The 22,909-nt window shown below is 32.7% G+C and overlaps 1 protein-coding gene across 1 annotated transcript in view; it reads left to right on the top strand.

Moving 5' to 3' along the window:
- LOC100376351 (endonuclease V-like) overlaps positions 1-21,975 on the top strand; it is a 32,956-nt gene extending 10,981 nt beyond the window's left edge. Inside the window, exons 7-8 of the mRNA XM_085502984.1 lie at positions 4,490-4,618; positions 19,940-21,975. Of these exons, the coding sequence (XP_085359110.1) occupies positions 4,490-4,618; positions 19,940-20,023 (213 nt within the window). The 3' untranslated portion in view covers positions 20,024-21,975. The remainder of the gene's footprint in view (positions 1-4,489; positions 4,619-19,939) is intronic.
- The last annotated feature ends 934 nt before the right edge of the window (positions 21,976-22,909 follow it).

Below are 22,909 nucleotides of genomic sequence, written 5' to 3'. Positions count from 1 at the left end.
CACTGAATTTAATCTTAATTTTGGACCAAACAGACAAAATGTGACATTGCTTATAGTTTTTGATTCAAAAAATTTAAACTTTGCCAAATTTTCTGCGGGAAAAAAGCTGACAACAAGTGGAACTATTTTGTGGATGGTGCCTGAAGTTGACTTTCCAGCTGCTACAAAATTGTTCCAACTTTTTGGGACTTCTAAATAAAGTAATTTGGAAAGTTTTAGGATTTTTTTTTCAGAAAAATATTTTTTTTTTCTTTGCAAATTCTCTGACCCCCCCTCTCATTTCCAATGGTCCAATCATTGAGACACAGACTTGGGATGAATTTCTTAATATGGCACATCTAGATTTGTGAAATGAAACTTACATACATGTAATGATAACATGGCAGTTATTGGCAGACAATATGGATAACGGAACTTAGATATGTGAAATTATAACAAGACAGATTGGAAAAGCAGACAGTCAAAACTCAGATGCATGAATTGATAAAAAGACTGATTCATCATTCATTTGAGAAAGAGAAAGATGTGGCAATGTGGACAACCAAACACAAACTTGGGAAACAATAACAAGACTGATGCCACTCTTATGATAATTTTTGTGAGACAACATTCATCTAGAAACGAGATCCATTATTTGACTATAAGTCTCACATGACATGGTGGTGTTGACCCCTAATTTGTTTCTTTGGTAACACTTTCCAAGTGTTTATTGTATCATACTTTGGAGTACAGTCTGAGTGCTGGAGGACTGTGTTTAAAAACTTAGGTGTAATGGATATTGAACTGCTAGGAAAATCAATGTGAAGACCAAAATGAATGTCATGCAATTATTACAGTTTTGAGACTGAAATTTACTATTGTTTGCACCTCCCCCCCAAAAAACCCCCAAAACAACCAACTATATTGCAAAGTGTCATTCTTCTATTGTTTTTTTTACTTACTAATGTAAGCACAATATTGATCTGATATGTCTCTAGCTCCAAACTGGTTTGGGATTGATTATTACTGTAAAATGACTAATTTCCACTGGGTTTAAATTTCACTGATTTACCATTTCAGGCATATTCAGTGGGTTTTAAATTCACGGTTTCGTCATTTAGATAATGTGTTCTATGCTAAATTTTACATATTCACTGTGTTTTAATTTAGCGCATTTTTCCAGTCAGCGAAATAAGCTAAATTAAAACACAGTGAATAATTACCCTCTTTACAGTATTACAGTTATTACTGTAAAACATGTCTTTTTCGCGAGCATCTCGTTTTAGCGAAAGAACTGATTCGCTAATTTAAGATGTTGTTAATGACCCATATTATAAATTCAAAAGGCTTGAGGATTTGCATTCAGTAATCCGGAACATAAAAATCTGGAGCGCTTCCTAATTACACTTGACAGTTTTTATTTGTTTTTATGGAGGTGATAACTGCGCATTTGTTTTGGCACGCGACAGACAAGTATTGTGAAAACATGAAATCAACAATGACAAGAGAGATTTGCTATTAAAATCAATATTTCGCTTTTACTTTATTTTACCATAATTTGCTAAAATTGCGTGTCGCTTTTTCAACATGTTTTACAGTATAATCTAGATTATCTACACACTTTCTAGAACGATACAACTCATAGTAGTCGATATTGTACTTCAAATACCACAAATAGGCATTGCTTATACTTTTAATCACTTAATTTTCACTGCTTGCTTTATCTGATGATTCAACAGCATTCATGAGCGCACAATTCTGTGAAAGTCACTGCAACATTTTCACTGAATTTCCGAAAATAAAAAGTTTTTGAATTTTCACCGACTAATCTATGACTAACATTACTGCCACTTAACATCCATCAGGGCGATAAGTGGGTAAATTGACACAACATCCATCATCGTTAGATAAACAGCTGTCATCACATAGCGCATCTTTTATTTATAACATTTTATCCCTATACTAATATTGTCAGAGACTGCATGGGGATAAAACTGCAACAGGCATTCCTTAGAGTGGTTACATTTAATGCATACAATTGTTATGCTCGATTTGTTGATGCAAATTTGGAGTAGATATCGTCTTATCTTACTCTTCAGGGAGTTTAATGTTTATTTAAACTATTTTAATCAAGCAGACTGATCAATGTTGTTTACTGCGCATACCTAATTAGGCCACAGAAAATAAAGTTTATGTGTTATGTTTACAGAGTGTTGAGAAATGAAAATGTCTGATAATATCTGATTTTGGGCAATCTCATATTAGATGTTTGAGTATGAGGTGTCGTCATTAGAGCCATTAAAATATGATGATTTGAACTAAAAATATGAGTAGTTAAATTTAAAATATGAAAAACGAATGTTAAAATATAAGAAATTAAGTTTAAAATATTATTATTATAATTTTTGTGGACAGCTGACATATACAAAGCGGCATGTAACATTGCTAGCGCCTACTTTAAATTTAAAAGTATTAGCCATTTGCATTGTAGTGAGTGAAAGCATATCGTAGCCAGAGTTGAATGTTTCACACTCAGTCAGGTTTTACATCTGTGTTGGAGTGTATATGTATCCATGTTATATGTAAATAAACCCAAAACAATGTTTCCCAAAACCTGGTTGGTGAGCTCTGAGTGGGTGAGCTGAATTTGCAAGCAAAATCCAGGAAACTGCATGTGAAACTTGCCCAAAGGACTTTGGTATAGATCCTATCCGTTCAATGATATATCCCTCAGATTTGTTGATACAATGGGCAAACTCAACTTAGCGATGAGGGGATACACATGGGCAAACATTGAATAAGAAAGATAAAGAATTTGGATAATAAAACATTACATTGTATTACACCCAAATTACATCATGCTGTTTAGAACCTAGTTTGTCATCATTAAGCTCAATGCAGCTAAGGTGTGCATGTATATCAAAGGGTATAGCTACAGTTCTGTTCTGCAGAATTGGGAATTGCATGGGAAAAAAAATGATGGATCACCACATATATTTCACATAGTGATCACCTGGATTTTAGGTCTGAGTGCTTGCAGCCTGTTGAAAACTGGACCTAAAAAGGTCAGTTCTTAGGCCGAGTTTTGCTAAAATGGCTGAAAATTTATTTTTAATTTTTGAAAATGGATTTAAATTTGAAAATTAACTTTTGATTTTTGAAAACGGATTTATATTTGAAAACTTACTTTTATTTTTGAAAATGATTTATATTTGTATCTCACTTTGCTTCAAAAAATGAATTTAAAATTGCATTTTCACTGTGACTTTGGTTTTACATTTTGATTTCATAAATGGTTTTAATTTTACCTGCTCTTTGATTTGCAATTTTCATTTTTACTTATGTTTTTAAGTTTGATATTGAATCTAATTTTGAAATAGACAAAACAATTAAAAAAAAATGTTTAAAAATGTTAATGCATAAAACATTAAACCCTCCTTGGTTATCGTAATCACTCAATTTAAAAGAAGGAGATAACTACAAAGTTCTGAAAAATGTCTGGTGAAAAATTGATTTGGTCATCAATTTCATCTACATCTGAAAATTGAATCTAAAACATCAGCAGTTATGTTAACTGAATCATACCATGAACAAAATGTTACCAGACCACCGGCATGTACGTTTTTATTTTTACCAGCCAGACTGAAAAATTATCCATGTCAAGCATACAAAGGTAGTTAATTTCAGTCTAGTACTATAGTTTTATTACTTGTTCCTAAAAATAAGATTATCAGGTTATTATAATTATTATTTTGTCAAATATTTGAATTGCCGAAGAAAAATATTGAAAAAAAAAAATAATGTTGTCATAGCAAAAATTAGACTATGCAATCAATAGAGGCTGCCAGTTTTCAAAGACCACAATGAAAACACATTTCGTCATTCAAAAAGTCTCTAAAAAAATAACGTAAATTTGAATACGGCTATACACCACATAATTTCTTCACCATATGTCACACAGTAGAATTTTGAGGCTATTGCTTTATACTATTCACTTTATTTTGTACATCAATTTTCTCTGTATCATTATTTCATATTTTCATTTCATTTCCTTCATCCTTGTGAAAAATAAAAAGCCTTATTTTTTTTACTTTTGTGTAGCGTTTTACCACATAATTTATAGAATGTAAATTCTTTAGTTTTTGTAAAGTGTATTGCCACGGAAAATTTATTGCCCGTAATAATTGAGAGTCTTGGCTATATGCTGTAATATAAGTCATCAACCGTTTTGTCTCCCCTGGCCGATTCGCATCAATGAAAATACTCAGCAATGTTCAACTATTTGCAAAAAAATTGAGAGATGTCTTGTGAATCCCGTATGGCAACTTTATATGTCAAACATCTGCAAACAATTCTGATAATATAACTTTTGGGGTAGACTTATATTATTATTTCTACCTCCACAGCCACTCGTCAGTATATGATGGACTTTGCATCAGAGTAACATCTAAATATTGAACTGAAGCAAATTATCTCCTAACGTGTTGATTTTATTTGGCTTTCTCTGCAGGCTTTACGCAGCTGTGACAAGAGTACCAATCCTGTATATATTTCCATTGGACACCGAATTAATTTACCAACAGCGATGAAATTAACGCAAAGCTGTTGTAAACACAGAGTGCCTGAACCAGTCAGACAGGTAGAACATTTTTTTTTAACTGTGTGGATGAACTGTATGCAAAGGAAAAATCTGCGATATAAATTAATGCATAGAGCATGCCTTTGAATTTCGTGTATGCAGACAATGTTCTGTAAAATAATTTATTTTAGCTGGAATTAGTTCTCGATGAAAAGACTTTTTGGGTGTTTTGTGTGGAATTTATTTTCACTGATTTTTGATGAGTTAAATGTAAAATATAGGAAAAAATGTATATTCGCTGGATTTTATTTTCACTGAATAATTCCTTCAGCGAAAATAGTGATAATTAATTCTAAGCGGAAATAAAGTATTCTACAGTATTTTATATGCCTTTAGATGAGTAAAAAGGTATTTCAGAAACAGTGCCCTCTACAGATGTTTAAAAACTTGGTGTATCTAAGAAATTGCACCCTCCATAGATATTGCATCTTGGAAATGCTTTCCTATATACATGTAGATTAATAAAAAATTTAGCACGTCTATATACGAGTAAAAACAGTATATTGTAAAATACTTTCATTTAGCTGGAAGTAATTTTCATTGAAAAGACATTTTGGAAGTTTTGAAATTTTTTTTCGCTGATTGTTTGATGAGTTGATGTAATATTTAGGAGAAAAGTTATTTTCGCTGGATTTTATTTTCACTGATTCATGCCTTCATCGAAAATAGCAAAAAACAAATTCCAAGTGAAAATGAAGTACTGTACAGTATAAGGAGCAGCGCCCTCTATAGATTAATAATTAAATACTGTAAAACCAATTAGTTTCGATGGCATTTGATTTCGCTATTTAATTGTTTTTAAGCAATTTCACTGGGTTTTAAGTTTACAAATTTGGCGGGGGAAAAAAGAATGGCTCTCATGTTCACATGCATTTAATTCGGCGGATTTGACTTATTGGCGAAAATAGCGAAACTAAAACACCAGCAAATAATTAATGCATTTACAGTATGTATTTCTAATTGACGAGGGAAGATCACTGAACATCAAAATGAAAGGAACATTTTTTTCCAAATAAAATGACACATCACATGATATTTTCTATGGGTCCCACATGTCAGGTAGATGCGTGTGAAGCGAAATACATTGTTTACATAAAATTTAAGTGTGGTCTGCTCATTCACTGTGACGCTTAAAGATGGATGAAAACTTTTAACTCAGAGAGTGAATACGATTCATTAATTATTAAAATGAAACTAAAAGTATTCATCAAAAGTAAAAAAAGACTTTTTAGGTTTAATTTGCAAAGAGTGACACAAAATGGACTTTGGCTCTGCTTGTGGAGAGAACTGTAATTGATAATTCACCTACAATTGTTTTTAATGAGTGATACACATACAAATCATTATTATTAGGTGATGTAGAATATAAGGTTATTTACGAAGATACCTCAAAGTATGCACGAAGACAGTACAGCAGGAGTATCGACTGATGCGCAGCTGAGGTCGATGAGGCGGTGCACTGTCTGAGTGCATACTTTGAGGTATTCTCGTAATAATCTTATTATTATACACCTTTTCCTTCCAAGATTACATCATGGGAATGCTGTAATCCAAAATGTTTAGAACAGAATCAGCGAACCCCGGTTTGTTTTTATTATCACGCGTAATCATTCCATATTTGGAATTTGCATTTCCTTATATGGTAAAATGAAAATACCCTGTAAAATACCGCAAAATTATGACACGCTGTAACTTATGGCGTTACGCTGACAGATGTATGATAATGGATTTTAATTTGTCTTGACAATTGAAAAGTTACAGAAATGCAAGTGCAAAACATTATTTGACTGTCATGCATTTTTTTTTCTTGTGTTTTTTTTCTGAAGAGACCATAACAGTTGGATGAATTGCTTTCTTTCAGTTGTGTGTTTAACTCTAACTGATGGTTTTGTCCTTTTTCTGAGTCTGTACATGGCAGTTACTGTTATGGGACACTCAGTATAGAAAGTAAAAAATAAGGCTAATAAAAACTCAGTTTCACTTCACATGTGTCAGTGTTAAATCCCTGCTTACAACTTTTTACATGCTATTTTTGTGTACAAGTGAAGTGCGCCACATTTGGTAGAATGAGGAAATGTTTACTGAGCATGTGTACGAAAATAACTTGCAGGTTCCTATCGATTGCCTTTACATATATGTTTCTATAGGTCAATATGTACCTAGGGGCTATATTTCTATAAAAACCTATACTTTTATATAGACCTACATATTTACCCCTAATAGGTTTATAATCCATTATAAACTTATTGATTTTTATAGCCCATATAACCTATAGATTTGTACACCTGTAGATAGACCCATGATCCATTCATCTTTGTACTTGTACATATAGCTTACATTACAGTTCCCAGGATTTAAACAAACACCCAAGACAGATATGTTTGTATTTTAAACTTTTCATCACAAGTTCCCTCTTTTCACCACAAATTCACAAAATAGTCCCGTTTATAGTCTGCACCTTCCTTCAGAAGATTGAAACAAAAATAGCCAATTTTCTAAGTAAAAACTGAAAATTGACACAAATTATATCTGTTGCTTCAAAATTTAGGTTCATTTCCAGAAATATTGTAGAATATAAAAAAAAAGTGCAGAATAATTTGGGCGAGGAAGCCGAGTGGTGAATAAGTAAATACATGTATTGTGTTGATTAATTTTCTCTGAACTGAGTTTGGTGGTCTCATATTTTTCTTTTCTTTGCTTCATCCTTGTGACATGTTATATCAGATGCGTAATAATAAAGAAAATGACAATGTTTATAATAAAATTTATATTAAAAAGGATGCATCTCATGAGATGCTATTGTTAATTCCTCTGGGCATGTTATGGTTGTGCATGCAAATGTGAAATTAATAATATTATTTTTTTCATCAGTGGAACGTTTAATTAATTATCCCAAAAATATGACTACCATTTAATACTACATTTCAGTACGTGTTGCATCATGTGAAACTGTTTATTTACAAAAAATGTCAACATGAAATGAATTTAAAAATAATGATAATCCGAGAACTGCATTTACATATAATGTACACAGGCTCATTACAATAAGACTTACTTTAATCATTGACAGGCACTTATCATTTAAGTAAGCACATAATTAAAAAACTTAATTCCTTTAGTTTTTGTCCAAACCCCCCTACCCCCCACTGAAACTTAATTGATAAATATTGGTCACGGCATCAGACTACATTCACCATTAAATACAAATTGATAATCGGACAGTAGTATTGCGTAGCAGTTGGTTGTCGGGTGGGTGTAAAAAGATTTTACAAATGCACCTCATTTGACGCACTCATTTACACTCGAACCAAACCATTTTTCTGTTTTTTTCCCCTTTCTGTTATTTCTGGCCATGATTGGATAGAAACAAACGAACTACAAATACTCCAAGATTTTTTTGACTTCATTAAAAAATAAAATCATTTTTGTAGGAAGGAAACTTTTTGAGGTCAAAACCCCCCACCCCCAAACTAAAGGAAATAAGTTTTTTATCCGACATCGATCTTTTGACGTCGTCCCTAATACAGTGAATATGGTACATGTAGGTCTTTAATAGGATGTTAAATTTGGAATATTCTTATTCTAAATAATTATGTAAAACTATTGTTTAGTGAATTGATCATTTAGCATACATTTATTTGATAATGTAGCATTTAATTAGTTCCATTAAAAAAAAGAATGACAAATCTTTCCATTTTTTTCTGTCAAATCTTTTGGATGAAATTTTATTTGGGCCAATTTTTTTTTACAAAATTTTATCTTTTTAACAAAAGTTTGGAAAAATTATATTTTTAATGAAACTTTGACAAATAGAAAATAGAAATTGTTGAGCAGAGGGTTATAGAATTTTTTTTACCACCAAATTAATATGCATACTACCGGTACCACATAGTTAATTGACGTCATATCAATGTCATACCATACTCGATGACTTTTTTCCCAAATAACAACAAAATTATGAAGAATGCTACTACTATCTGCATTTCTGGTTGATAAATTCAGTTTCATCATAGTTTTAGATATTTGCTGATACATGGAGAAAAAAGGCATAACCCACAAGTTATTTTGAGAAAAAACATGTTTTATTACACCCTAATTATGGAATGACAACACAGGACTCTATGGAGGGGGGGGGGGGGGGAGTAAATTTGATACTTAAAAATAATGAAACAATGTATTGAGAACTATACAATTTAAAACTAATTGGAGTCATGGATCTGTTTGTGAATATTGCAGTTTCAATAATTCTCTCATTTATAGACATTAGAAACATTTTCGCAAGGGAACAAGCATATGTCGGTACACTGCAACTTTAAAGTCATCCTCCGGCATCACTCAAAATATTGAAAAAACTATATACCGTTATTATCTCTTTTCATTCCTTTCCCTAAGCAGTTTTTGACACATGCATGGATTACAGATGATGTGGATATTATATTACGGTATTTACATTGCAGATTTATTTTTAATCTAACATTAAATCCATAATCTGAGGCTATAAATAGAAATGGAATATGAAACTACGTAGTATAATGATCAACTTTAAGATATTTCGCAAGACAAGCTATTGTGATCTGGTTGTTATGGTTTTTTCTGAATTATGAGATTTCAAGCAAACAAAATATTTCTGTATGTCCAATGAAGTGTATATGAAAGTGAATAAAAACATGTTGCTGAGTTACGAGTCTATCCTACATGGGGAAGAAACTTGTTAAAAACAATTATTTAATGACATGAAGCTGTGAAACAAATTATTAATATTATTTGCCAAGTGTTTATCGTAAATAATATTGTCATTGATAGCAGTGATGTATCATAAAGCAATCTGTAATTAAAGTCATTGCAAAATACACTTGTTAAATGACCCATGCAAGAGTGATAAAATCGTAGCCTCAGAAATTAATTACGAGTTTATTATTCACGAGTGCAAGACACTGTATGTGTTCATGTGACAGTCATTTTAATGAATATGGTGTCTAGTCAGAGTCTGCTTTATTTTTTTCTTTTTGGAAGTGACAAAATTAAGTTATTAGTCTGTCATCGTCAGTCTGTCAGCGTGGCAATTTTGTAGTCTTAAAACAACAGTCATCATGCTGCGTCTTATTTACATGGTTTGTATGATGATTGTTACGTTTAAAATGTTTTAAGCCCAGCTTTGACCTTTTTAGTAAGGCCTAATTAATTGAATTTTGTTTCACTAAATAAATATAAATGAATAAGCAGACTGATAGAATCACAAGCGAAATAAACTGCGTTTCTGTTATAAAAATAATCTTTCAACAAAAAGGTCTGAAAATTACCAAATTTCTATTCTCTAGTTGTGGTCAACGTGTTTTGGTGAATTTTCCACTGTGTAGAAGTATTTCCGATTATAATAATTTTGTGTTAAAATTCACAAACAACTAATGCATTATTGGTAACAGCACAATAAACCGCTTGTACTTGTGGTTTATATGGTGTAACCATCACATAACTAAAATAAACTAGTTTATATTTCACCGCACAATTTTCCTTGGTTGCATGCTAACATTTAGTGAACTCAGTACACACATACACATGTGTAAAATCTATTACTTTGCTGCATAGTTTTTTCAATTTTTGTTTCAGCACTGCAAGCACCATTATGTACTCCCCTCTAATTATTATATTATTTTGCATCCACCGCTAAAACTCGTGTTATGGTATCTGTTCGTTTTTTAGTTTCTAGTCTGGGAGGGCGCTGCTGTTGAATCAACATGACCTCCATAATCATCTTGATGTTTCAGCTCGTCTCAATTTATGAAATTCTGTTTGTTTTAACCCTCAATATGAAAAATATTTAAGAATTCCAATGGTGAAGCTAATTTTGCCACTTTAGAATACTGAATATCTTGCTTATGTACTATTATAATTCCTACAAATGGAACATCATGAATATTTATAATTTTAAATTATATTTCCATTCTTTCTACTGAATCACTTAATTGTTAAGTTTTAACAGCTGTTGTGTTGTTTTTGTATGTGTTCAGCTTCAGTATTGGGACCGGGATTCTAACTGTTCACTTAAATTTTGAACTATACATTAATATATACCACTCTTTTCAACTGCTCTTAGAAGGTGTTTGATTTTTTTGATGTCTGACAGCGACCACCAATGAAACATAACAAAATAACTGTGCAGGTTTTGACTGGAAGCACTTAAGCAATTAGTGTGAATGCATTATAGTACCATATTTACTCTATTAGTAGTGCAGGTGTATATATGATCTTAATTACCGGTAGTCATATTTTAATGATCCAGTATACAACTTATAATGATTTATTAGAGACGTGCTTCTAATAGAGCGAATACGGTATTATTATATAAGAACCTGCACGTCAGCATTGCATCGTCTTTTATCCTTGATCTTTAATTCAACCTATACGCGACTGTTTATGCGAGGAGCTTGAATGATGAGAAGACACTGACACTTGTGGCTTACAATTAAGATTATTGATTGCTTGAACTCTGACATTGTGACAGGCAGACGCATCCCTACAGACACACTGGGTACACTCGCTGCTTAATGGTAATTATTACAGATAATGTTATGATATGTCATGCTTAACTGGATTTCTGACATCGCTTTCATAATAATGGGAATATATATTTGTGTCTCGGGAGATGAATTTTTGTTTAATAATTTATGAGTGCTTAAGAGTTGAGGTTACAAGTTAAATGATGAATTGATGAATGTCTTTTACTTCTTTGTCTTCTCTTCTGTTGACATTATCGAGAGACAGAGCTGTAATATTCCCTTTACTGATTGCCTGTCACTATTGTCTCTTGCCATTAACTTTACTTTTTTGCTATAAATTAGTCTTGAAAAATGCTTGTCCAATTTGCTTTGATATTTTCTTAATCTATGGTACCTTGGGTGTCCACCCATCAGATTGTTCAGTTAATGACGATAACTTCAATTCTATGTGTCAGCACTAGCATTTGCACATACAAAAAAACAAATTAGTCAGGAGAGACAACAGTGACATTCAATGTCCGGAATTGTCGCCTGGCACAAACATTTAAAAAAACAACAACTTCAATTCTATAATTATAGCAAGTTTTTTTTGTAATAATTGTTGACTTATTCTTCTTAGCTTAGCAATTGCTTTGATATTTTATACATGTATATATAAGTATAGACCTTGTGTTTTTTTTAAACTGAAATTCGTATAAATGTCAATCATCCCAGTCATTTACGTGTAGAAAGTTCTCTCAATCATGTTTTCAGAATCCCATGCAATATACACATGTACTTGCATTGTTTGAATACATGAAATTATAATTTATGCATACATGAAATTATAATTTATGCATACATGAAATTATAATTTATGCATACATGAAATTATAATTTATGCATACATGAAATTATAATTTATGCATACATGAAATTATAATTTATGCATACATGAAATTATAATTTATGCATACATGAAATTATAATTTATGCATACATGAAATTATAATTTATGCATACATGAAATTATAATTTATGCTTACATGAAATTATAATTTATGCATACATGAAATTATATTTTATGCATACATGAAATTATAATTTATGCATACATGAAATTATAATTTATGCATACATGAAATTATAATTTATGCATACATGAAATTATAATTTATGCTTACATGAAATTATAATTTATGCATACATGAAATTATAATTTATGCATACATGAAATTATAATTTATGCATACATGAAATTATAATTTATGCATACATGAAATTATAATTTATGCATACATGAAATTATAATTTATGCTTACATGAAATTATAATTTATGCATACATGAAATTATAATTTATGCATACATGAAATTATAATTTATGCAATCTATTGTCAGCGCTGTGATTAAACTTGATGTATCGTATGTACTGGTACATATTATGAAAAATTTTAATAACAACGGATGTATTTGTATCTATAAAATCAAATCACTAAAATGATCATGTCACTGTGACCGTTGACGGTTAACAGCAGCTGGATCACCAATTCATTCTCGCCATCTTGAGGATATAGGTATACATTATCTGTTTTATCATCTCGCCATATCGTGGATTTGAGTCGATTGATGAACAGAATTATACAATTGTGTCGTATTCAATGGAGTACCGGAATTCACACTGTATGAACCATTATACTAATTTAAAAGGGTTTTACAAAAGGACACACCGACTGATACAATCATCTGTACATTCTGAGTGTATACTTTTCATGACATTGAATCGTGTGATCGGCTCTATTATTATTGCACGTTGCTTCCTGCTTGACATTATAGTTACAGTGAGATTTAACAGCTTCAGACTTCAGCAAAAAGCATTTCAAGAGATTTGTACTTTTTAAGAGATCATTTGAATAATGAGACTGTTATTTCTTTCATGTGTTACTTTGCTGCAAAACCCACTGTAAACAAAGCAAAGCCTCCAAATGTGACATTTTCATATTAGAAAAGGCTTCAATACAAAATATGAACCTGTATTTTGAACATATCCATACAGGTTTAGAGGCAGCTAAATTATATAGTTTTACTGCTAGATATAATAAATATTGCTTTGTGTATTTTTGAGTTACGAGTTTAGCTATTATTTTTTAAAACTGTTTGAAGGTCAGTTTAAAAAGCTTATTTTTCTGAATGAATATGAACTAATTAAATTACTGGACAGGTGCATCTTCTTCAGCAGTCTGTTCAATCAATCAATCAGAGCGCCCTCTTGTGACAGTTTTTTTTTTTTTTTTGCCATTGCAATCGCTGGTATTAAACCTTGCAATTAATATTATTTCCAATTTAACCTTTTAACTTTTTAGAGTTAATGTAAATTTTTTCACTATCACAAATTTTATAATCCACAAAATTTTTTTTATATTTTTTCCAAAATGTTAATCAAGACCTTTAGCCAGTAGTACATTATGTCCATTTGGTTTAAAATTATCAACAAAATTACCAAAAATTTGTAAAATTTAGCAAAATGTTGCACCAAAAGGATAACTGTTGCTTGGGAATCACTGAAAACAAATTAAATTAAAGTGTATACCTATAAAAAGAATTTACCTTTTAACTTCTTATTCCTGTCTGAGTAAAATGCAAATAAATTTTGAAAAAGCTGTCAAATACAGCGCTGTAATATATCATGACACGCTCCTTTGGTGCACCTCCCAGTAGGGGACGTATCAAATTAGGCGAGTATAACTCCATTTGAAAACCATTTTAAGTTTTTAGTTTTATGTATGTATGCAGGCGGGCATTGATATTGTATTACACTGGCATGAAGTAGAATATATGATACGGTGTCTGCTGACGTTATCGGCATAAATGATTTGTTTGTTCGCAGTCAGTCATCGCCTTCAATAAAGTTACCTTAATGCGCTGCCGCTTTTACTATGTGTCATAAAGTATCTTTCTCAACTCACATATAACATTACTGTATAGTGCTTTTATTATTAACTTCGTTATATATTTCGCTATTTCAACGATAACTATAAATGTGGTAAAATCCAGTAAATATGTAATTATATATATATGCATTTTTGTTTCACAAACGAAATCTAGTGTATATGGAATGTCAAATCCACTAAACCTGTGAATATTAAATAAAACTGTGGTGTAAAGGACTGTTGCAGGGGCCGCCATTATCTTTGCCACTTAGTAATCATTGGTGCATTGTTTTGCACATTTTTATATATTTTCCTGTAATTTCTTCATTAATTTTGGATTTTTTTATTAGTTTGAAAAAACGATTTTTGGTCTTGATCAAAATTGTTAAGCAAACTTTGGGAAAAAACTTGTGTGATTTATTTTTTGATTTATTATTTCACCTATTAAAATAAATCTGCATATTTTTCAGATTTTTTACACGAATGGTGATCAAAATCTGTATGGAAACTATTGGTCATTTGGTAAAAAAATTTAAAACAGTTATAAAAATGTACAAAATGATACACAAAATAGTGGAATATTGCAAAAATCATTTCATTCAAAAGCTTAAAAACAAACTGCCAAAATTATCAATAACTGACAAGCCCTATCTATAGCTGTTAAGAATTGAGATATAGAACCTGTGTGTGTTATTGGGAATATAGTTTTATATCTAAGATTTATAATGATATGCAACTTATATGTACGATGAAATACGATGTGAAACTTATCGTAACCAATAACATCGCATAATGGAATGAATGATTAAAAAGGTTTGATTATATAAACAAAATTGAGCGAGATTATCGCTGTGTACAAAAAATGCAAAACGCACGTAATACTCACTATATGAAATAGCAGAAATAGCCAGAGACGAACATACACCAGTTAATTCTTTCACCTATTTGCATTTAATTTAGTAAAATGATATTTTGACGGTACATAACAAAGAAAGAAATGAATGCTTTGCTGATCTCAAGAGGACACAATATGTAGTAATAATTTAGGAAGAGGGGAGTCCATGCCTTGCTACAACTCGGATAGACCATTGCAAGTTTATTTTGAAGGCATTTATAAGTCTATTAGTGTTTGTTGTATAACCATTAATGTATTACTTTGTTGTACATATGTAACCCGGCATCCTACCCTAAGGTGCACTTAATAGCTTATGATAAATTACATATTATAGCTTGGTTGTTTTTTCCGCATGGATCTGTGTGTCGGTTATCCTCGGGGGCGGACATCCGGGTATTTTCACCGCCTGGCAACCAGCGGCGGTGAAAACAAAGGCCCAAAACTCGCAGAAAACGTTACTTTGGGATGATTGTTGAGACTCCTCTGAACAGTGTAACAAGATTGTGTAACATATATAAATTTGGTTGTTCGGGATTACTAAGTTGAGTTTGTGTTGTTTTCTCGAATTTTCACCGGCTCGACCGGCGTTCCACAGCAGCGCGCACAGAGCCCATAGAAATGCATGTACAGTAGTACGCGTCTTAGCAACGTGGAACGTCTCATGACGTAGCTCCGCCCCCGAGGATAGGGTAGTATTTCGCAGGTTTAAATTGTATGACTGCAAATTGCATAATTTTGCATTTGTTTGCATATACTCATTAAGTGTGTCGAAATTGATTTCTCTTCGCGGCTGCATGATTATACCCTGTGAATATTCATGCTCGTCATTCTTGCGTGTGAAAGTGAGGTAGAGTCAAAACGTACTTTTGATTTTGTAATCATTTCGCAATGCATGCAACTTCTCAAAATCACTCATCTTATAAATCCTTTGTTGTATTTATACCTTCTTTTATATAAATGTGTGTCATTTTGTTGAATATGGGCTTGGAAAAGCAATTAACAACAGGATACAATGTATGACAGTGGTGTCTTAAAAAAACCCATATATTCAAGATTACAGAGAATTAAATGTTCGGTTTGTGTGTACTTCTCTCGGAAATGCACCTCAAACAGAGAAAACACAGTATACATCGTTATTTTCTTGCCAATAATGGATGAATTATACTTCTTAACCTTGAAACACTTGTTTTTCTTTCAAACCCAAGTTCATTAAAACACTTATGTCTGAGAAATCTTAACAAATCATTCAAGTAATTTGAATCAAATTGTCATCACTTGTGAATGAGTTTAGAAAAACTCCCTCTGAGATGAAACATTTACTACATGGAACAAATTAATTAATTTGTCCTTCATGCCTGTCAAACTGTTTTCTTTCAAGAAATCTTCCCATGGGAATTTCTTGTTCAGTTCCATGCAGGGTTCTTCCCTATTGGTGTTTTCAATACAGCATACCACAAGTGTTTGTCTGTGATGGTAAAGCGCTTGTTTTGTTATTACTCTACTTGAATTGACACTCCCTTTCCAGCATCCTAACCTTCCATCAGTTTTCCAGGGTTCCCAGTTGAGTTTGATTATTTCAGTGAAACCATGCTTTTAGAAGAGAAAATATTCACTGGGTTTAACTTCAGCAGATTTGTTGTTCAGTAGATTCTAAATTTGGTGGTTAAATTTTAATATTTACTCGGGGTTTTAATTTATCGCATTTACCTATCAGTGAAAATAAACTCCATCTAAATGCATTTTTTTATTGCAGGCATTATCAGTGCACCACTTAATACCACTGAACAAACAATCCAAGTTATTCCCTGCTACGTAAGCTATAGCTACAAACAACACTGTTTTTTACACATGCAATAGTGAGGGTATATTATTCATCGATTTTTAATTATAAACAAATATTCACAATAGTGTTCATAATAGTAAAAATGGAAAATGGAGCACAGCATCATGGGTATTTTCTTCCATCGAACATTCAACATAAACTTCACATAATGTACATACAATAATATAAGTATATACTTATATTTAAAATCATTTCATTTAAAAGTCCAATACAAAATGTTCTAGTTTTGGTGTACCTACCGAATTTTAGGTTTCTGTGGCTGTGAAAATGGACTTTTTGTTTGTTTGAGCTTCATGTCATCCCCAACAAAAAAGACAAATTATTTCAAATTTTGATAACTGTTTCATGTGAATTTGTCTACTGTTACATGTCTGCGAACCCATCACCTTGCCGGTATGTGTATAATATTGTTGTTTGATCGAAGTCGATGGACAAGCAATTTGGAGGGTTACTCTCTGATTTCAGGAGAGAATTACTTGCTGAATATTCAATAGTATTTATTTTATTCTAAATACCACTCAAACCTGTGATTGATTTATATCTTCTTTATTAAACTTAAACTTTTAGCTCATTTTTTTCAAATGCACAATGGTACTGTACAAATGAATGTTGAATCAGTACTTGATTTCAAGCTTGTGAGGAAATCTCGCACGAAGCGATAGTACTTTAGAGCATTTTTAATCAGGTGTCAAAGAACGTACATTTTCCATTATCTCTGTCAGCACTATGTTATCGAGTGAGTGTGTAATTTCTTTGTATATTTCTGAATTCCTCACCGTGGACATTATTTAGTTTCTGAGCTGAGAAATGTTTATGTAAACTTATAGCGGAGAAAGTATCATGACTACCGGTACGTACACCAGTAATCTGAAAATGAAAAGAGATAATTTTTTTGGAAAGCGCAACAGCATACCAGTTTTTGTAATCATTACTTTGCAGTCGTGGCTTGTCATCTGAAACTAATTATTATTATTGTTGACCAGTCTGTGGTACATTTACTTAACTTTAGAATCTAGAATATGACCTCTGACCTGCTTATTTGCCGAATCTCTGGAGTTCTCAAAACGTGCTGGAAAATTTTCTGCCGCTTTTACTGAGTGTCATATATGTCATATGAAAAACGGGCATAAGAAATATCCAAATTCAATATCTATGTTACTTGTGGATTCCAACAAGGGGAGTACCATGTTTCAATCGACCCACTTTTGAATGTCAAATGACACAGTGACTGCTGTTACATTAAAAAAATCCTTTTATTTTTTAAATCCGTTACAAATATATTATTTCAAATCATATTGTCTAATCTCACACTAAATGACTTCGCTGCATTTATTTTTACCAAATTGTCCTCATTGTAGATTGGGGGAGGTGTCTAAAAGTACAAAATTCTATCATTGTTGTGTTTGCCCGATGACATTTTCTTATACAATAACTCAATTTATTTTGTGTTATCACTTGATATCTTATCAATCAGTAGAACAGATATAGATAATAATCCAACAGGAATAAGGGACATGTAATCATGGTATGAGTGATTGTTATACAAAAACAGTTTAATTGCCTATATTAAACTTTTTGTGTGAGTGAGTGTGTGAGTGAGTGAGTGAGTGAGTGAGTGAGTGTGTGTGTGTGTGTGTGTGTGTGTGTGTGTGTGTGTGTGTGTGTGTGTGTGTGTGTGTGTGTGTGTGTGTGTGTGTGTGTGTGTGTGTGTGTGTGTGTGTGTGTGTGTGTGTGTGTGTGTGTGTGTGTGTGTGTGTGTGTGTGTGTGTGTGTGTGTGTGTGTGTGTGTGTGTGTGTGTGTGTGTGTGTGTGTGTGTGTGTGTGTGTGTGTGTGTGTGTGTGTGTGTGTGTGTGTGTGTGTGTGTGTGTGTGTGTGTGTGTGTGTGTGTGTGTGTGTGTGTGTGTGTGTGTGTGTGTGTGTGTGTGTGTGTGTGTGTGTGTGTGTGTGTGTGTGTGTGTGTGTGTGTGTGTGTGTGTGTGTGTGTGTGTGTGTGTGTGTGTGTGTGTGTGTGTGTGTGTGTGTGTGTGTGTGTGTGTGTGTGTGTGTGTGTGTGTGTGTGTGTGTGTGTGTGTGTGTGTGTGTGTGTGTGTGTGTGTGTGTGTGTGTGTGTGTGTGTGTGTGTGTGTGTGTGTGTGTGTGTGTGTGTGTGTGTGTGTGTGTGTGTGTGTGTGTGTGTGTGTGTGTGTGTGTGTGTGTGTGTGTGTGTGTGTGTGTGTGTGTGTGTGTGTGTGTGTGTGTGTGTGTGTGTGTGTGTGTGTGTGTGTGTGTGTGTGTGTGTGTGTGTGTGTGTGTGTGTGTGTGTGTGTGTGTGTGTGTGTGTGTGTGTGTGTGTGTGTGTGATACGTCATCAGATTGCAATGCTACTTAGCATATAGACATAATACACACAAGACTTGATCTAATTGAAATAAATTGCTTCTTCTATGCGCAGTAATGTATTGCTCAAAAGGCACAAAATCTAAAAAGAAATAAATGGAGATAAACAAATTTGCTGACAATCATCAAAATGTCTGGTTTTGACCATCTGTCATTTACATATGTGCATGTACTACTACATGTATATATAATGAATCTAATATGGTATAATCGCTCATTTATATTAGTCGATACATGACACTCAATTCACTCAATTATTTTAGCAGTCAAACTAATGTAGTTATGATGCAATACAGTTTATCATTTATTTATTTATTTGTAACATTTAATCAATGTTATTACCTTTTTTGTACATTTGCGTGCATATTGATTAACCCATCAGTTTTTTGTTTTGTGCAAAGCCATTGCATATTGCTTGGACTTTTCAACACAAGGTTTCAATATAAGTTATGTTATGCTTTCTGGGTATTTCCTAGATTGAGGCTGCAGTCAATCACTCTCAGCTTATCAACAGTATTCTTGCTGTCATGGATAAACTTGATAGTTACTTTATCAAGTTAACGTCATTAAATTCAAAATAGGGACAATTAAATACAATTTTACTGACTCTTAGTAAGCGCCACTTAATACCAATTTTCTACCCATTAGCGATAAGTTTAAGTTCCCTGAAAGATACTACAGCGTGCCAGTTATTTTGGGTTGTACTATCTACCAGATGAATACATAATTAGTTCAGTCAAGTGAAATTAACAGATAATTTTAATTAAGTCTTTGAAAAGTGTTTTCTTATCTTGCTTTCAGGCTGATATCCAGTCGAGGGAGTATTTGAGGCAACATTTCCATGGTTCAACAGACAATGAGACTCTGGAGCGTGGGCTGGAATAAGTCAAAGATAAGCAGCACTGACGTCTAGGTTAGTTCAATGCCAGCGTCTTTTCATGTTTATGAAATTAAGAGACTACTGCATACTACCGAAAATGTGTTTCTTATCACCGATTTAACTCCATTGGATTCTTCTTGTGGTGTATAATTTCCAGTATTGAAGATGTTGACCATGATACAATATACTATGGAGGATTTATGGTGTGTGTGATACTCTGAACACTTCCTTGAATGTGGTTCATGACGGGAATTTGCAGCTCATGTTCATGATATTTAACATCCATCTAACTATGGTAAATATATGTATCAGGGGGGAGTATCAACCTTAGACCAAAATAGTTTTTACATCTGAAGTTGTATTACAGTTTGTCCCTTCCTCACATCTGTTTCTTCACTGATCTATGTAACCTTATGGTTTTGAACAGTGGACATGATGTTGGGGATACATTAATCACTACTTGAGGAACACAACGAGATCACAATGCCCATTTGCTTGAAAATTCTTCGAACTTGACTGAGGTGTTATAGTTATTCATAAAATATTTGATTCAACAATTACTACAAATAGAAGACTCAACTGCTGAATGTTTCATAAAAGTTACAAATGTAATTGCGATATAAGCATATCTGTCTGTAAGGGACCGTCCTCTAGTACTCTGATAAGCTGGGCATTTATATTGTTTGTTACCCAAAGTGTGGTATATTAAAAGCTAAAAGTGTAATGATCCTTTAATTAAAGTTTTGGTTGCATCTCGTGGGCATAGTTGATTAGATACAAATCTGTGTGTGTCCAACAACTTTACATACTTAATACATTATGAGATGAGGTAATTAGACATTTTAATCAGGTATAAAATCGACAAAAACAAGGAGATAAGATAACAGTTTGTTATGTTAAATGGTATATGTCTTGTTTCCACGGGACTGAACACACTAACTTATATATATGCATATGTTATTTGATTGTAACGATAAAAAAACATCATCAGAATTATTTTTAGTCATAATGTAAGAAGGGTTCTTGGCTTTGTTCCGGAGAATATGACATCATTGACCGCTTTTACGCAGACTTGTTGCACTGCATCTTTCTGTGCTTTTTTAGTGTATACGTTTATTAGAACGCGTTCGAATTTCCGAAGTAGGGTACAGTTACAAAGCATTTAATGTGTAAATGACCAGAATTCCTGTTAGGTTGCCATGGCCTACATTCTCCGTATACTGAATGAAACTTTATTGTGTCATTCTTAGCCTGCGGAAATCCGTGAAAAAAGTGTGAAATAGTATTTATTGATGAATCAATTTTTTGGATCATATTGCTCGTAATGTTACTTTCATATTCCTTTCACTGCCCTTCTTGTAATTCGACCGGGATCGACCACTAGTCTTTCAAAACAATCTATAGGAAGCGAGAAAGATGCTTTTGTGTCTAATCAATGCGTGTTGCTAATGGAAGAGGCAATGACAAAATGTCCTTAATATACATATTTGTTGTATAGTTCGAATGTAATGGTGAATCAGGTGTTGGTGACAACACAAAGGTGGTAGATCAATAACTTCAGTGTCGTATTCACTGTATACTATGCAACAACAATTCTGTCAATCTATATATACTATACTTTTTAAGGATTTACTGAATGAAAACGGGTATTTTAACCAAATGTATTTTACGGCAAGACTTTATGACTTTATTGCAATCGTAGAGAAATGTGGAATTTCTATTTTTGTTTCTAAAATTTTAAAAGATACCAGTCTTTCAACATGTATTTTTCTAGTTATGATATTGAGGAATTGTCAACGTGAAGGTATAACATCTTTGTATATACTCTATTTGTACATCTTTATGAAATGATATTTTTAAAGTCATTTTCGTTTTTTATTGCCTTCCAGGTACATAAATGTTTTTTTTTGAAACAAATGCTTGAATACATAATAAAATAATTGCTCGAATCAGAAAATTTTGTCTAATTGTGGTTTTTAGAACAGTACAAATAACTATTATACATGTTGCTGTACGAATGTCAGGATTAGATCTGTGACATGGCATGGCAGGCAGTTAGTTCGCCAAGCAACGTGCAGCCTCTCATACCTCCCTGTCGCGTTTACTGTATTTTGTGGCCAAACAGACCAGTTTGCCTCAGCCTTCTGATTAGGAGGTCGTGTCCTTTTCTAGGCGAAGGTTTGCTATACTATATTTTACTAGACATACAATTTAAAAGTAAATGCTTAATGATAATAAACCATCACCAGTCTTCTGTTTAAATGTCGGGTCTGAACCTTCTCTTCCGACGCGACAGATATATTTTTGCTCCCGTCAGACGTAGTCCAAAACGGGGTCTTGTTACCTTCTGACTGTATGTCCGATATCATTTCTTTTGCATGCCAGGACCAATTTTGTTCAATGTTGGTTCAAAGACAAATTATAATCAGACATGTGTACGTCAATTTGTTTTTCGCTCCGTTAACCATTGGCCGATTAGCAGCCATTTTTGTTTTAATATCTTCAGAAATTAACGTTTCAATATGTCATATACCGGTTCTCAGGCATGCCCCAGAAGATTTCATTAAAACTTGGCATTGACTACAGCCATGGTGGTTTATTGGTGTACGTTTTTCAGTTTTGCGATTTGGTTCAAAATGATTTTTTCCGTGTTTTCTACTAGTTTTTTTTTTTTTTTTTTAGATGCAACCAGAAAATATAAACTAGAAATAACATAGCATATAAGCATATTTCGACGTACATCGACGTCACGGCCTGACCATTGTCACCCCCAAATAAAATTCAATATTAACAATTTTAAAAGCATACTAGTACTTTAGCCGATTTTATTGAAACTCAGTATGAACATAAAACATGGTGGGCCACTGATGCATGCCTGTTAATTTTGTGTT

This window comes from Saccoglossus kowalevskii, chromosome 8, assembly GCF_978046115.1.
Source record: "Saccoglossus kowalevskii chromosome 8, keSacKowa6.1, whole genome shotgun sequence".
Classification (NCBI taxonomy): Eukaryota; Metazoa; Hemichordata; class Enteropneusta; family Harrimaniidae; genus Saccoglossus; species Saccoglossus kowalevskii.
The sequence above is the reverse complement of the archived record's forward strand: the minus strand, read 5'-3'. Positions and strand labels throughout refer to the sequence as shown.